The sequence below is a fragment of the Crinia signifera genome, chromosome 4 (genome assembly GCF_055691185.1).
Source record: "Crinia signifera chromosome 4, ASM5569118v1, whole genome shotgun sequence".
Lineage (NCBI taxonomy): Eukaryota > Metazoa > Chordata > Amphibia > Anura > Myobatrachidae > Crinia > Crinia signifera.
In genome coordinates, this window is record NC_139220.1 from 81,409,210 (window position 1) to 81,425,297 (window position 16,088).

General features: G+C 39.3%; 1 protein-coding gene and 1 long non-coding RNA gene across 2 annotated transcripts in view; both read left to right on the plus strand.

Annotated features, from left to right (window-relative positions):
• The window catches only part of LOC146074120 (A disintegrin and metalloproteinase with thrombospondin motifs 2-like), a 301,085-nt gene that overhangs the window by 272,031 nt on the left and 12,966 nt on the right, over nucleotides 1-16,088 (plus strand). Inside the window, exon 21 of the mRNA XM_083181900.1 lies at nucleotides 599-682. Within this exon, the coding sequence (XP_083038026.1) occupies nucleotides 599-682 (84 nt within the window). The remainder of the gene's footprint in view (nucleotides 1-598; nucleotides 683-16,088) is intronic.
• Nucleotides 7,831-15,316, plus strand: LOC146074121 (uncharacterized). Its single transcript, XR_014473369.1, has 2 exons — nucleotides 7,831-13,760; nucleotides 13,963-15,316. It is a non-coding gene; the product is annotated as an uncharacterized LOC146074121 (long non-coding RNA).

Genomic DNA, 16,088 nt, shown 5'->3' on the forward strand with positions numbered 1-16,088 from the left:
TGTTCATTCCTAACGACAACTTCTACAGATACACCGATGGCCTAGAAAAAAATGCACTGTTGGTAGCTCTCAAGGACGTGGGTTGGCCACTCCTGCTCTATATTGGGGTGTATTCAATACCGCCTACGGGGGGTTTAAACGGCGGGGATTGCCGAATACAAGCAATCCTCACTGTTCGCCAGCCACTCACCCAAGGATTCTCCCAAATAGCGAGGCTCGCAGCTAATACAGGGAGCCCACTGAATTTAGGCGCAAGCCTCGCTGTTTTAGCGCCCGCGCACGCAGTTTTTCCATCGCTCCAAAAACCTAGCGATGGGGGAAATGGCGTGTGCAGGGGGTCAGTGGAATACTGACCCTGTGATCTGTGATAGCGAGTGATAGCTCACTGTCACAGCTCGCAGAAAGCATTGGATATACCCCATTGTATACATTGTACAATTTAAGATTTGGACTGGAACTTCTCCCACTTACTGCCCTAAATATGGATCTCTAGCAATCATAGTTTGATATTGTGTTTTACCTGAATACATGTGAAATAATTAAGATATTAAGACACATTTTATGTATTCATTTAATGGGTATTTACTCTTTGTCTTAGGGAATGCATCTGATCCATTAAAGAAGAATTATGTTGTACAATGGAAAATTGATGGAAATGATCCAAGCCAAACCAAATCTTCAAGTAAAAGACCTATTTATAATTCTGCCTGTGGCACAAAATGCATGCTATCCCAGCTGTGGACTTTTGCTCTCTTCCTTTCATCCTGTGGAATAATTACACTTCCTTAATATTGACCTTGCGCTTGTTCTACCTTCTCTATTTATGATGTAGCATTGGCAAATGTTATATATATATATATATATATATATATATATATATATATATATATATATATATACACACATAATGTGTGTGTGAGTCTGTATGTGTGTATAAAGTGCATCCACGTGGGATCAGCACTGGTAATAGATATTTTATACAATCAAGTGATTTTAATTATTTTATTATAATTGTTGATTGAAATCTAGAAGGCTGCACACATCTGTGGATAATAGTGATCCGTTCTGAAAATAATTGTTTTCAACTACTGTGTGTCCCAGCATCCAATGCTAAGGTGAAAGACACACCTGAGATGATGATGATATAATATAATATTTTTTAGAACTATTTCATTTAAAAAAATATCTTACCCATATTGGATCTAAAAGATAAATACCTCTGGTGAACACTGTTATAGTACTAGCTTTTTTGAAAACCTATATAATGCTTCTATTCAGAGCTGCAAGAATGGGGACCCAGTGGTTTCTATGGATAAATTCCTAAATATTAAAAAGATATATTTTCCTTTCTAAAAACTCATAATTTTTTAAGGTTAAAATTATGTCCAGGGCTTAAAGTGGTCCTGGAAAGGTGGTGGAAGTCATATCCAGAACCACCCCTCCCTAGGCTGTCCTACATAATTATGTCCCCTCTAAATGGTCCACACACAACTTTACATATTTTACTTCTTCACTTTCACATCCTCTTGACTCTTGGCTAAGGTTGTGAAGAATTTAAATAGAGAGCGCTAATTTAAAATTATGTGATTTCTGAGAAAAAAAATTAATGTAGCTGAAATATATATAAAAGAGTGGTACTCACGCGTCTAGGTGACACCTAGAAGCGTCGGTACCACTCTTTATATATATTTCTCTTTATATACTTTTCAGCTACATTAACTCATTTTTTATCTCAGAAATCATATATTTAAATTAGCGCTCTCTATTTAATTTCTTCACAGTAACCAATTAAAAGAGCTGCTTATTAACATAACGCAGAAACCTTTAAAAAAACCCCATCAATCTTGGCTAAGGCTGACTGTTACAAATATCCCAAAAATAACCTCTACAATCAGTCTAGCCCATTATGCAATAGGTAGAACCTTTCTATTTATCAATGTTGACTTTCCTATAGTATTGTTAAATTGCAATCAGGGCCTTCTCACCTCTATAAACAAAGAAATGTAGAATTTGACAGGAGATAAGCACTTGACCCATCTTGTCTGCCTGAAACATATCTACTTGCACACTAGGGTTAATTTTGGTCGGGAGTAAATAAAACTTCCAGGGAGAATATACAAACTCAACATTGTGAGGGCTATGGTGGGAATTGAACCTATGAACTCAGTCACATTTGTATTTGTCAGTTATTACCCAGAAACATTTTATAACTGTTCCCAATTGCAAATCACAATGGAATATAGTGGCAGATATAAGTAACTGATAATTATAATTACGATGAATGTTAGTGGGGTTTATATATGTAAAAGCGAAGATGTACTTTTTTCAGCACAATTTTTTTTAAATATATAAACAGATGAGATAAAAAATAAATAAATTGGGGGGGAATGTCTTTCCTCATTCTTTCAAGTAGGAAACATCTATATATTATCCACAGGTGTGCAAGCTGGAATGTTGAAAATCAAATGTACTGTACCGTAAACCACAATAATTTACAGCTAGCACCTTTCTCTTGTTGCTTTTTGTGTTTGCAAGCTGTACAGTTTACAATGTATATAATATTGACATTTTACAGTGACTTTTATATTTTATATTGTTTTGTGGTATTATTATTGAAAACGGTGTGGCAATCCAAACAGTTTATATATATATATATATATATATATATATATATATATATATATATATATATATATATATATTTCCGTTTGTCTAAAAAATTCTATTTTGCCTGAACTATGTTGCTTATATGTCAACCTTATATTATTCTAAATGGAAAATAATACTCCAAAATGTGTTGAGCTTGAACAGAAATACAGTTATGAATAGTGCAACTTGCCTCTTGCTTTAACATACAAAGTTACAAAGATTTAATCATGACAATTGGAGTCAATAATTACTTTAATTAGCTTGATAATGTACCAGCAACTGTAATGCAATTACTTTCTACACAGTAATGAATCTCAGCTCATATTTGGATATGGTTTCCCATTTTAATTACTAATACTTGCTTATTTTTATGGAGTATATATGTGTTGTGTGCTCTGTTACTATTACTGTCACATGTATGGCAGGGTTTCTTAACAGGAACTGTTCAAAATGGTTTGAAAGGGACTTTAACCTATTTAATTACTTTTTTCAAAATTGGTATAACATAGTAGACCAAGGGTAGATTATTTTAAACATTTAGGGGGCAATTCAATTAGTGGAACCATTGAAGCAAATGCACCTAGGGGCTACAAACATTTTCCTTTATACCCCATAGATGAGCATATGAAAAGACAGTCTGCTGACCTATTAAAATTGCCCCAGATCTGTGCAGCTGCACATCACCAATATTTCAGTTGCCCTTAAAGCGATATGGGTTAACTTTTCTAAAATTTTATACAGTTGAGAGTACAGTAGGTACTTGTGTATTATCACGGCGCCCATCGCATACCACTAAATAAGGTATGCGATGCGATATTCGTGGTAAATGACCCGGAATGTACAATTAAATATCGCGATATATATGCGATTTTTAATTGTACATGCACCCTCATGGGTGCTTGCAATGTTAAATGCACCCCCATTGTCAACGCGACCCCCATTATCAATGCCAACCCAAAGCGTTGCGAGCGCAGCGAGCCTGCGGGGGTCTGCTGTACACGTCCTCCGACCCTTTCATACCCCCACTATCCACGTCGTGTGGAGCTGAACTTAGAACCGAGCCTGAAGCGTGGCGAGCGGACGCGGATTACTTTAAAAGTATTCCGCGTCCCCTCGCAGGGCTCGCTGCGCTCGCCACGCTTCGGGCTCGCCACACTATCTAAAATCAACTCCACGCCGTCGTGGATAGTGGGAGTATGAAAAGGTCGGAGGACGCGTACCGCCGCCCCCTCTCATGCTCGCTACGCTCGCCACGCTTCGGGTTGGCGTTGATAGTGGGGGTGGCATTGACAATGGGGGTGCATTTAACATTGAAAGCACCCATCAGGATGCTTGTACAATTAAAAATCGTATCGCATGCATCGCATGCCGCTATATTGCATGCGATGAGATGCAGTATGATGAACATCGTGGGTGCCGTGATAATACACAAGTACCGTACAGTATGTTGTATTAACTTACATTAGGGAGTACTTGAGCAAATATTACCAACAAAAGTGAGTATATAATAAAAGAATGTTAAGAAACCCTGGTATATGACTTAAAGAAGGGCATACATTGCAAGTTTATAAAACCAAGAATACCTCAATTTATATGTAATTATGTAGTTCATAAAATATAATACAATAATAATGCCTTAATACTGACACAAACCAGTGTCATTACTTTACTTGAATTATGGGCAAATACTAACATACTGTTTTCAGGACAAATAACTGTCTGCAAAGGTTTTTCCTTCCAATTATATGTAATTTTAAAAGAGAGTAAGTTATGCCAAATGTTGTTGTAATTTCAGGTTTCCATTTTCTTTTTTGCATTATTGAATTAGTTATTTTATTGAAACTTTAAGAACCTCAATTTGAGTACAATTACTTAATAGTGAAACATAGCTGTCGTATTGATATAAATATTCATCATTGTTTTTTTTTATTAATATTAACATTGTGCTTGGGTTATAGTGCTGCTTGGGGTGTATAATGGCAGCAGTATAGCCAATGTTGCTATATCACTGGAAATGCACAGCCCAAACTCATTCGCCTCAGCATGTACTGCTGAGCCAATCAGCTCCTACCTGCCATGTTACAGGCTGTGTTTGAAAAATGACAGGTATTAGCTGATTGGCTAGATGTTTATCACTCTTTTTATCACTTTTTGAAGCTTGATACATCTGGTCCTTAGTGTCTTTAATGAAGAATTTGCTTAAATAATTAATTCAGTTTTAATGTCTGCCATTACTAAATAAGAAATGCTATTAGTATCTTTAATACCTATTCTAAGGTCTACATTAAAGTCATGGCTTTTTATTTATTGGTTTCTCAAAATGTTTATACTTAAATATACTGAGATGGGCCTTGCACTAGATTATTTCCAGGTGGGTTACGAAGATCAATGTTTAAATATATATAATGTGTCTTACATATCTCCTAGCTGTTCCACTACAGGCAGCACTGTCCTGCACATGCTTTCCTGACTGTCATGACTGTTTATTCATCTCAGGTGTATGCAAAAATGCAAAAATTATTATTATTATTTTTTTTGGGGGGGGGGGGGGGTGCTAACATGCTAAAGGGTTTTAGTGCAGCATGGCATACCAAAAATATTCCTTTTGGCATTCAGCATACCTCCCAACTGTCCCTCTTTTTGCGGGAATGTCCCAGTTCATGGGGACCATCCCACCTGGGGCCTGTAGTGACCCATGGTGGGGGGGGGGGGGCAGTTGGGTTTCTGCCCCCCCCCCCCCCGGTCTCCCATCTATTCCTGCAGCCTGAGGAGCTGGGGACATAGCCAGTAGCTCACGGAGCTGCTAGCCATCCGCCACAGCGGTAAAAACAGGGGGTGTGGCCTCTTGGGAATAGACCACACGCTTGCCACTAGACCACACCCCCGATATTTTGGATGCACTCCTCTGGCGCACGAAGTGTCCCTCCTGGTGGCAAGTCAATGTTGGGAGGTATGCATAAAGTATGTTATTACATTGTTATAAAAGCTATTGCTACATTAATACAGGGCAAGTACTGTGCCCATTACTGGTGCCAATGATTGAATTATACTGTTCAGCTTTAAAAAAAATCAGTGTTTAATGCTGCATTCTGTCACTCCTGCTTTATAAGCCTTCTAAGTGATGACCGCATTTAGTTGCAAGGTGTGATAGCCGCTCTTTACTAATGAAACCTCTATGTTTGCACTATAAAATGTCTAATTTTGAGCTGTAGACTGGTGCGATAGCGATTTTCTTGAACATAAATTGTTTTCTGATGATTAAGCTAAACTGAGGTGAGCGTCATTCATATGCTCTCCAGCTGAACGCATGTAAGTTGTGTTGATGCATATTTTAATTATATCTCAACTTTCAACTGAGGAGGCGAAACTTAGCTACAGCTGGGTGTTCTTATGTAGGGGAAGGTCAGGGAGAGTGTACTGATGAACCTGTGGGATACAGTATGCAGTGTTAGACATAACGGTAAGTATGCCACTTTACCATTATGTCTAGTCGCATCATTTACACCAAGTATACCATAGACTGGTGCAAGTGCAACCTGCGGATGATGGATCGTAGCAAACCAGCTGTGCTTGTGGGAAGATATAGAGATTGAACGCAAAGTGGCACAGTCAGGGTAATTTTCTATCTCACAATAAGCAATGAAAAATGATTACCAAACAAGTATTACAAAAAAAGGCACTCAGGGATTTAAGGATTAATATACATAGAGTTGTGCTCATAAGTTTACATACCCTAGCAGAATTTGCGATTTTCTGGCCATGTGTCAGAGAATATGAATGATAACACAAACTTTTCTTTCACTCATGGTTAGTGGTTGGGTGAAGCCATTTATTGTCAAACAACTGTGTTTACTCTTTTTAAATCAGAACGATAACAGAAACTACCCAAATGACCCTGAACAAAAGTTTACATACCCCAGTTCTTAATACCATGTATTGCCCATTTAACATCAATGACAGCTTGAAGTCTTTTGTGGTAGTTGTGGATGAGGCTCTTTATTTTCTCTGATGGTAAAGATGCCCATTCTTCCTGGCAAAAAGCCTCCAGTGCCTGTAAATTCTTGGGCTGTCTTGCATGAACTGCACGTTTGAGATCTCCCTAGAGTGGCTCAATGATATTGAGGTCAGGAGACTGAGATGGCCACTCCAGAACCTTCACTTTATTCTGCTGTATCCAATGGCAGGTCGACTTGGCCTTGTTTTTTGGATCATTGTCATGTTGGAACGTCCAAGTACGTCCCATGCGCAGCGTCTGATGAGTGTAAATTTTCCTCCAGTATTTTCTGATAACATTCATCTCGCCATCAATTTTGACCAAGTTTCCAGTGCCTTTGTAGCTCACACATCCCCAAAACATCAGCGATCCACCTCCATGTTTCACAGTAGGAATGGTGTACCTTTTATCATAGGCCTTGTTGATGCCTCTACAAATGTAACGCTTATGGTTGTGGCCACATTTCGGTGTCATCACTCCAAATTACTTTGTTCCAGAAGTTTTGAGGCTTGTCTCTGTGCTGTTTGGAGTATTGTAAGGGGGATGCTTTGCTGCATTTGCGTATTAATGGCTTTCTTCTGGCGACTCGACCATGAAGCCCATTTTTCTTCAATGCCTCCTTATTGTGCATCTTGAAATAACACCACCACTTTTTTTTCAGAGAGTCCTATATTTCAGCTGAAGTTATTTGTGGATTTTTCTTTGCATCCCAAACAATTTATCTGGCAGATGTGGCTGAAATTTTTGTTGGTCTACCTGACCGTGATTCGGTTTCCACACAATCCCTCATTTTCCACTTCTTAATTAGAGTTTGAACACTCCTGATTGGCATTCTCAATTGCTGCGATATCTTTTTAAATCCCTTTACTGTTTTATACAGTTTAATTACCTTTTGCTGCAGATCCTTTGACAATTCTTTTGCTTTCCCCATGACTCAGAATCCAGACACCTCAGTGCAGCACTGGATGAAAGATGCAAGGGTCTTTCAGGAGACCAGAAACTCACTGACCTTTTATACACAAACACTGATTACAAGTAAACAGATCACTACCTTTAGTAGCCATTCAAACCCATTTGTGTCAACTTGTGTCCATGTTATGAGGCCAAAATCTCCAGGGTTTATAAAATTTTGATCAGGGTCATTTGGGTAGTTTCTGTTGTCATGATTTAAAAAGAGTAATCACAGTTGTTTGACAATAAATGGCTTCACCCAACCACTAACCATGAGTGAAAGAAAAGTTTGTGAGTTATCATTCATATTCTCTGACAAATGGCCAGAAAATCACAAATTCTGCTAGGGTATGTAAACTTATGAGCACAACTGTACATAGAATTACTCCGATCTGGCGTGACCTCCACACAATCTTTAGTTCTATACTGGTTTGTATTTTCTTACTATGTATGAATGCAGTTGTATATGTACAGTATAGTGAGTGTGTGTACACAGTATATAATTAAAGTGCATGCATGTGTTTATTAGCACTTACATCCCTATAGGACAATAAGACACATTAAAACTGTTTTTAGAAGTACTGTAAAGGTGCCCATACATCTGCAATTACATTTAATTGCTTCTCAGATCCAGTGATTTTTTTCCCCCAGATAAATTGTTTCTCCAATCTATCTGACTTGCCCACACACTACAGATTTGTTTCAGGGATCTGCAGATTTTCCCTGTCATAAGATTCATATCTGGAAAGTGCTCATACATCACCTCAATCAATTGTATTTTCAACTGTCACTTCTTGTCCTAATTTAAATAATGGGTGGTATTATTAGACTACAAGGGAAAAAACAAAACAACTAGGGGTCCCCTATATTTTACGAAACAATACTGAGCTCTTCAGCTGGTGCAGTTTCTCAAAATATGGGGACAAAACAACTAGGGGTCCCACATATTTACAGACCAGCACCGGGCTCTAAGCTGGTGCTGATTCCCAAAATACGAGGGACAAAATGACTAGGGGGTCCCCTATAATTTGGGAACCAGCACCTGCTCTGATCTGGTTCTGGCTCCCTAAATATGGGGGACAAAATGACTAGGAGGTCCCCCATAATTTGTGAACCAACACAGGGCTTTGAGCTGCGGGAACCTGAAGCCCCTTGTAATCAAAATATTAAAATAATACACTCGACATATTTTTGAAAAAAATATTTATTAAACAACAGTCTTAACCTAGGGGTGCAGCATCCTTTTAGTTCTTTTTGCATGGCTGTTGCCCTCTACTAGAACTGTTGTCTTCACCCAAAGGCGGTGACCAGCTAAGCTCTTTTGTATTGGCCTGCCACCCACCTGGGATGCAGGTTTTCTGGAGCACTTGCCAACTTTGTCTCTTCTGCCGGACTTGCTGCTCACGCCTCGTGCTGATGTATTTAAAAATCAGCCAGGGTGAATGGTTATGACGCCTATTGGCTGGGCCATTTCTTTTAAACTTAAAAATGTTGCTGTCAGCCTGCCACATCAATTACCCCAGCCACCGCAAACCCCCACCATGGACGGAGAAAACAGGACCTATGCCATGGATGCTGATGATTGGGGAACTGAGGAGCCTCGGAGCCCGGCTGGCACAGACGCCTCTGATAGGAGGAACCTGAGGACTCCGGAGCCCCGCTGATGGATGCCGCCATAAGGTGAAACGGAGGTCCCCGGAGCCGCACTGCCGCACACCCCTGCCATGGATGCCGGATGGGGGAAACTGAGGGCTCCGGAGCCACGGACGCCTCCTATATAGGGATATGGAGCCCTGTCGTGGGACACGCATCTGTCCCAGACACCGCCGATGGAGGACCAGAGCATTGCGGATCTCCGCTGCCCTTCCACCCTGTGAGGAGAGTTTGTCCAGGATCCCCTTTCTGTGTGGTCCCCCCCCCCACACTCTTACTAAACTGCTGTCTCATTCTATCTATCTGTCACATTCCATTCTATCGGCCGAACGGTCGACGAACGCCCATTACAAAAAGAAGCTTTGATAAATCAAAATTTTTAACAGGATCGCCAGAAGGGGAGCCCACAAATTAATGATTAATTGTGACAATTATTTCCAGACTGGAGGATTGTCACAATTTATCATAGGAGTATGGGCCCCATAAATCTGCCATTTGGAGATGCCTGTTAGAATGGTCTCCATTTAATCACAGCAAATTATATCTGCCTAGTTGTCAATCTTCAGTGATAACTGAAACAGCAAATAGGTGTAGTGTATGGGTCATTGGGTCGACACCATTAAGGTCAACATACATTGGATTGAGCAATGAAGGTTGACTGACCTTAAGGTGCCCATACATGCTGCGATTATCACATTAGTTTTGGGCTATATCGCATCGCATATGATTTTCATGCGATGCGATCGGGAACTAGTTCAAAAAGTATGTGCAGCACATACTTTTTGAACTGTGCGATGGGATGCCGGCGGGAGCACGCATTGCATTGCACAGCACCCTCACACCGTGTATGGGCACCTTTAGGTCGACACATGAAAAAGGTTGACATGCCTAAGGTTGACAGGGTCAAAAGGTCGACACAAGCATCGACACAATCATGCACCTAAGTGCACAGATTATGTGCACAGTGGGTGAAAGGGGAGTGGCCAGGAATCGAATTGAATCAAAGTCGCAGTTAGAAAATTTGAAAGTGCACAAAACAGCATTCAACCGCACGTTTAATACGATAAATATTATGTGCAGAACATAAGATCATGAGAGTTTCAACAGGCGTGCCCGCGCATTCCGTCGCATGGTACAGAAACTGTGCATACAATCATTCGATTTATCAAACAGATGTGGTCAAAATCGAATGATTGCATGCTATAACTCACAAGTGTTTGGGCAGCAAATCCTTTGATAAAGCTACCAAATGTAGCGAAACGCGTAAGGAAACTCTGCTGACTCTCCCAACCAAGTGTACCTGGATTGCAGAACTAATCATCATTATTTGGACTCTCCCCTATTTCTCCAATTGGATACAACTTTGCATACCATCAGCATACCAGGAGGTTGAGGACATGACCCCACTTCACTAAACCTGCTGCAGGAATTGATTACTTGTGCCATCATGGGCCACTCCTTGTGAAATTTCTTCATTGTGTCTCCCCCTGGATCATTGCTTTGGGGACCAATACTATTCCAAGTGGACCTATATAAAATTTGGGACTCTCCAGGACACCCAAGTTATATGGTTGGTGAGGACTCTTTTAACTCTTTTTTTAACAAAAAATTATCTTTATTCTCATTTTATGAAATTTGCTTGCTTTCAATTTTTTATATGCTGTTACACCTTTGTTTAGTATGTGTCATTCAATTTTTGTGATAGATATACCAATCTGATCTTTATTTTTAACAGCGTGGCTCAATTTTTTTTTCTTTTGTAGTTTCTAACTTACCTGTTCTGTTTGTTTGCTCACTTCAGTCTCCAGTTCAGTTTTACCATGTGGTGCTCTTCTTCTGGTAATTACCTGCTGGCACATGTTGTTTTTGTTTCCTTTGCTCTCACTTTGTTTGTAGGTTAAGCTGTGGTCAGTAATTCATCAGCTATTGATTTGGTTTTCTACTATTGTCGCCTTCTCTTTACGGTTTCCCTCTGGACCTGGTTTTGGTTATTGACACTGGAAAGAGGGTGCTGACTTGACTGCTTGCTGAGTTACTTTATGTAAAGTTCTGTGGCTGCTATGGGTTGGGACTGCTGTCATCCAGGCAGATAATAGTGCTCGTAACATTGACCAGCTAAACCCCTTGCAGGGCAGGCTCAGATAGTCTTTCTGCCACTGATGGATGCTTTGTTGCAGTCTTCTTCTCCTTTTGATTCTGAATGAGCCAGCGGTACATTTATGCAGTTCCGTTTCTCAAGAAATCCTTTGAGACATATTTTTGGCAAACATTCGCTTTTCTGTGTATCCTGCTTCTGTTCTTATTTAAATGATTGGAAACTTGTTACAGTTTGGTAGTCAGGTGATGCAGCTTTTCTTCTGGAATTCACTTGCATTTGCTACGGAGACTTTAGCGTGGGTTGGCTTATGGTCCTCAGGTTGGGACAACCCTCCGTGAATTTATGTTCTGTTTTGTATCTGTTTTTTGTCCTGTTTTGACTTAAAAAAATCTACCTAAATCTAACTCTCTCTGCACATCTGCCCCACCTGCAGTGCAGCATGGTTTAGCCCATTTGAGAAAAACGGTGCTTTGCGATCAAGTCTGAATTAGGCCCTAAATTCTATATGTTGAAAATCCAAATTGGTTCCTTTTATTTCTTTGGGAAATTATTGCCCTTGTCACTGTTATTTTTCCTTCAATTTACTGATTTACTGTTTATCGCAGTGTTGTTTTTGTGTATGCTTCATGATTTTTGCAGTAGAAATTACTGCGGACCTCACAGACAATGTTTCATTATTGCAGTTATGCAGGGGCGGATTTAGGGAGGAGGGCGCCCCTAGGCACAACAATAATGTTTCCTAAATAGGACAGTTTATAGGGGCAGTATCTGCATGTCCTATCCATTTACACTCTATTTAAGTTGGAATATAGTACAGTACAGTGGATATTTTGCAGTTATTGGTACATTTTGGGCTGACAGTACTATCACAGGCAACCAAGTGCCGCCCCCAAACATGTGCCGCCCCTAGGCCGGTGCCTCACATGCCTAATTGGAAATTCGGCTCTGCAGTTATGTAGAGTCCTGATACTCGTGGTATTAAATAGAAAATAATTGGTTGTAGGATTTTTTAAAGAAAACACCTGCTGGGAAACCTAAAGGTGTTGACACAACCTCTATGATGCCTGGGCTCTGCACTAGAGCAAGGCACTGTGCCACTTCTGCCCAGGTAGTCCTCATCCTGCTGGGTGCACACCCCTTCCTCTGCCTGAACTCTGGCTGCAGGATGTTATCGATTAATAAGTTGGAGATCTAGTGGTGGAGCTGGTGATTCCCTGGAGCTTGCAGCATGGGTTTGGATCTCATGGTTGGACTCTGCATCCTGGTGATTCTGGTCATTCTCTGTTGTGCACTCCACAGAATGTATTTTGTATCTGCGGCTTCCCTGCTTTATTAATTTCCATTTTAAGATTCCCTGTGTGAGCCCCTCAGAGCACCCTCAGAGCACCCAGCAGCATGGACAGCATGCATGCCTCATATCTGTGCTGCTCTAACAATTGCCATTGAATTAATTCCTGTCAATTTTTCTGAAAACAACAATTTTAGGAAAAACTGGACATGCTTTTGAACTACGAGGGAAAACACCACAGTAATTTTTATAGATTTTCTTTTCTTCAGTTGAATATAGGGCCAATATTTGTAAAGAGGACCACTGCTTATAGAAGTAAGTATTCTATGCAAAGTATGATGCAATGAGTTTTAGGGGGAATGATGGAAAACACACTGAGAGCAGGTTCTGTGTGTGAGGGCAACAAGAGAGTGGGCTGATTGGAGCAGATGGTGGGTACCAAGAGAACTGGTCCTGTGGTTGACAGCGTTTGAATGCAAGAACACTGAATGGGGATTGGTGGTAGAGGTATATGGGGGCCTTATATTAGAAGTAAATAGTGATGGGCTGTACTTTACACAGTGCTCAGAAACAGCTGGGAGTGTGATGGGAGGCTTTTCTTTGGGTAAAGAGGTGTGTGTGTGTGTGTGTGTGTGTGTGTGTGTGTGTGTGTGTGTGTGCGCGCAAAAATACAGTATATGTAGTGGTGACACCTAGAGATGTGATTCCTGCACAATAAGGTGTGGCAGTGTATGTGACCAGGGATATTATAGACCTGTAAGCAGATCATATATAAAAGTTGAGATCCAAATCACGTATGTGGAAACCTCTGACCCCATATGATCAACATGTAGTAGGTTGGGTCAGCAGGTCAACATTGAAAAGATAGACACCATTAAAGGTTGGCAGGTATAAAATTGGCAATATGGAAATGGCCGACATGAAAAAAAGTTGGCACAAGCAGTTTTTGATATTTTAAGATTATTTTGTGTGTTTGACCAAGGCACTTTAGTAGAAATGGGCTTACTTTACTATTTCCAATTGTGGTCAATGTGGTTTGTAAATTAACATGTTGAACCTGACAACTTAATGCATGTCGACCATGTGGGGTCAACCAATTCGCAGTCCACCTATCATCCGAAATCCATGTGAAGACACCAGTATTTTTGTTTTTGTTTGGCTTTAGCAAAGTCACCCTCAAGTGTTTTGGTTCAGTTCTGGTTTTGGATTCCTTGCAAGTTAATAAAAGTAGCTAAAACTTTGGACCTGTAATATTTGGACCTGTTGATGTTCCTACAGTATTATTAACATCAATGACATTCATTTCCAGTCACTTTCAATCAAATCCAGTAACTAATCCCAAAGTCACCCTAGCCAGGACTTGGTTCAACTGGAAACGCCAAAGTTCAGGTGTGTTCAGTTTTCAAAACTGAACTGCTCATCCCTTATTGAATTACAGCTACTTTTTATGTGGTCTGTTCAATTCCAGGTTCTTCTCATTAAGTTTTCAATTTAAAATAAATTCAACATTTAAGAGAGTACATTTACAAACGTATTTACTTATTATGGGAATTTGATGAAAGAGAAATGTTATTGTTGAACCACTATACAATTCTAAATCAGAATTAAAAATAATTTAATGAAATCTTCTGATCTTGCCCAAGATTGTGTTTATTAAACAATCCAATATGGAACAACTACACATTCTTTTAAATTGAAGATTTAGTTAAACAGTATCAGAATGAGAATCTATACAGTTTAATTCAAGTGTAGTGTATGCTCAATACTCAGTGCCCTTAAAGAGCGCCATACTTTACCTCATTTATCAGGCATGTTTGGGAACATTCATTGATCATCATGCCAGTTCTAATGTGAAGAAATCCTTGTAATATGCACTATATTTTAAGTCTATGGACCAGTTTTGAAAAGCATGTATAGTATTACAATTCTTTAGGTTTTATTTATAGGGTTAGGTTTTATTTTTTTATTTTAAAGATCTGTATATAATGAACTTATACATTTTCTTGAAAATTATTTACTTACAACTTTATTTTATATTTCAAGTGTAGTACGGTATGTTTGATGTAGAAATAGCTCAATTATTGGTAAAAAAAAATGAAATGTAGCAATCAAACATGTTATTATGTAATCACATTTTTTGGCTTATGTGAATGTTTTTTCCTGGCAATGTGAAAGTTGTATGCACTACTTTGCACTGGCTCTGAGTACTGTTATAGAGAACATTGATGTTATTTGACTGTAAATTTGTTGTGAAATATGTTTAAGAATGTTCGCAAGTAATAGTGGCCTATATCCAAAATTTAGATGTTTGGCTAATAATTACTAAAGGGTGATATACAATAGCATTCAACACTTACACATCTGGTAATGTTACATCCTACTGGTTATGCATTACCCGTGTGTGTGTGTGTGTTTGTATATACTATATATAATCACCTATTTGATTTGAAAACTAGGGACCTTGGAGTTGGATCTTTGCCCTTATGCGAATTTAGCCTTTGGTCTGTGTGCAGTCTGACTAATCAGGGGTAGTAATTTGTATGTATCGAATAATTGTTATTTCCTATTTGTATAATTTTTGTGAAAATGTTTCAAGGCTGTAAAAAAAGATATATTTTTTCCCCCTACTATAACATACTTTTGGTCTGTCACAAATAATGCTAAATAAACTCTTTTTCAATCACTTGAATATTGAGACTCTGAAAAAATATTTTTGCTATTACTAAATGTAAAACTATGTATAATTATGCATGATATTTTAGATTTAGAATGAAATCACCAGTAGAATCCAGTATGAGAACCGATTGAGTTACAAATTTCTGACTGTATGCTATGGGGAGATGTATCCAGAGTCAGGTTTACCATTAGGCAGCTCCAGGATCTAGGGGTTCCCCTGACTATAATAAAATAAAGGATGACTGAAAGCGACATCCTTGTTGAACTTAATGCAGGTGTTGAACTTCTAAGGCGCCACTTTAACCTTAGGTTCTGGAAATTCAGTATTGGTGTAAGGGTGATGGTGGGAGTTTTACCTACAGTAGGGTACAAAAAAACCTTGCACTGGCCCTGAATGTATCAAGGAATGTGCAGAGTTGAGACGTTGCCTATAGCAACCAATCAGCTTACTACCGACTATTTTTTAAAATGTACTTGATAAATCTAAAAGCTATGGGCAACTACTGCACTCTTTACATTACTTGATACATCCCCTTATTAATGTCTAGTACAGTGGATCCCAAACCTTTTTTTAACCACTGCACCCTAGAGTTATCAGAAATTTTTTCACAGCACCCCTAGCACCCCCTGAAAAAAAAAGATTCTTCTTGAAAAATTGGGGGAAAAAATAAGTAAATTGTGTCTATCTGTCACCCGTAGGTGGTAAGAGACAGGATTCACTTCTGTATGACCACATATTTTATGATGGGCCACCACCAGCACTGGTTTTACATTGACCA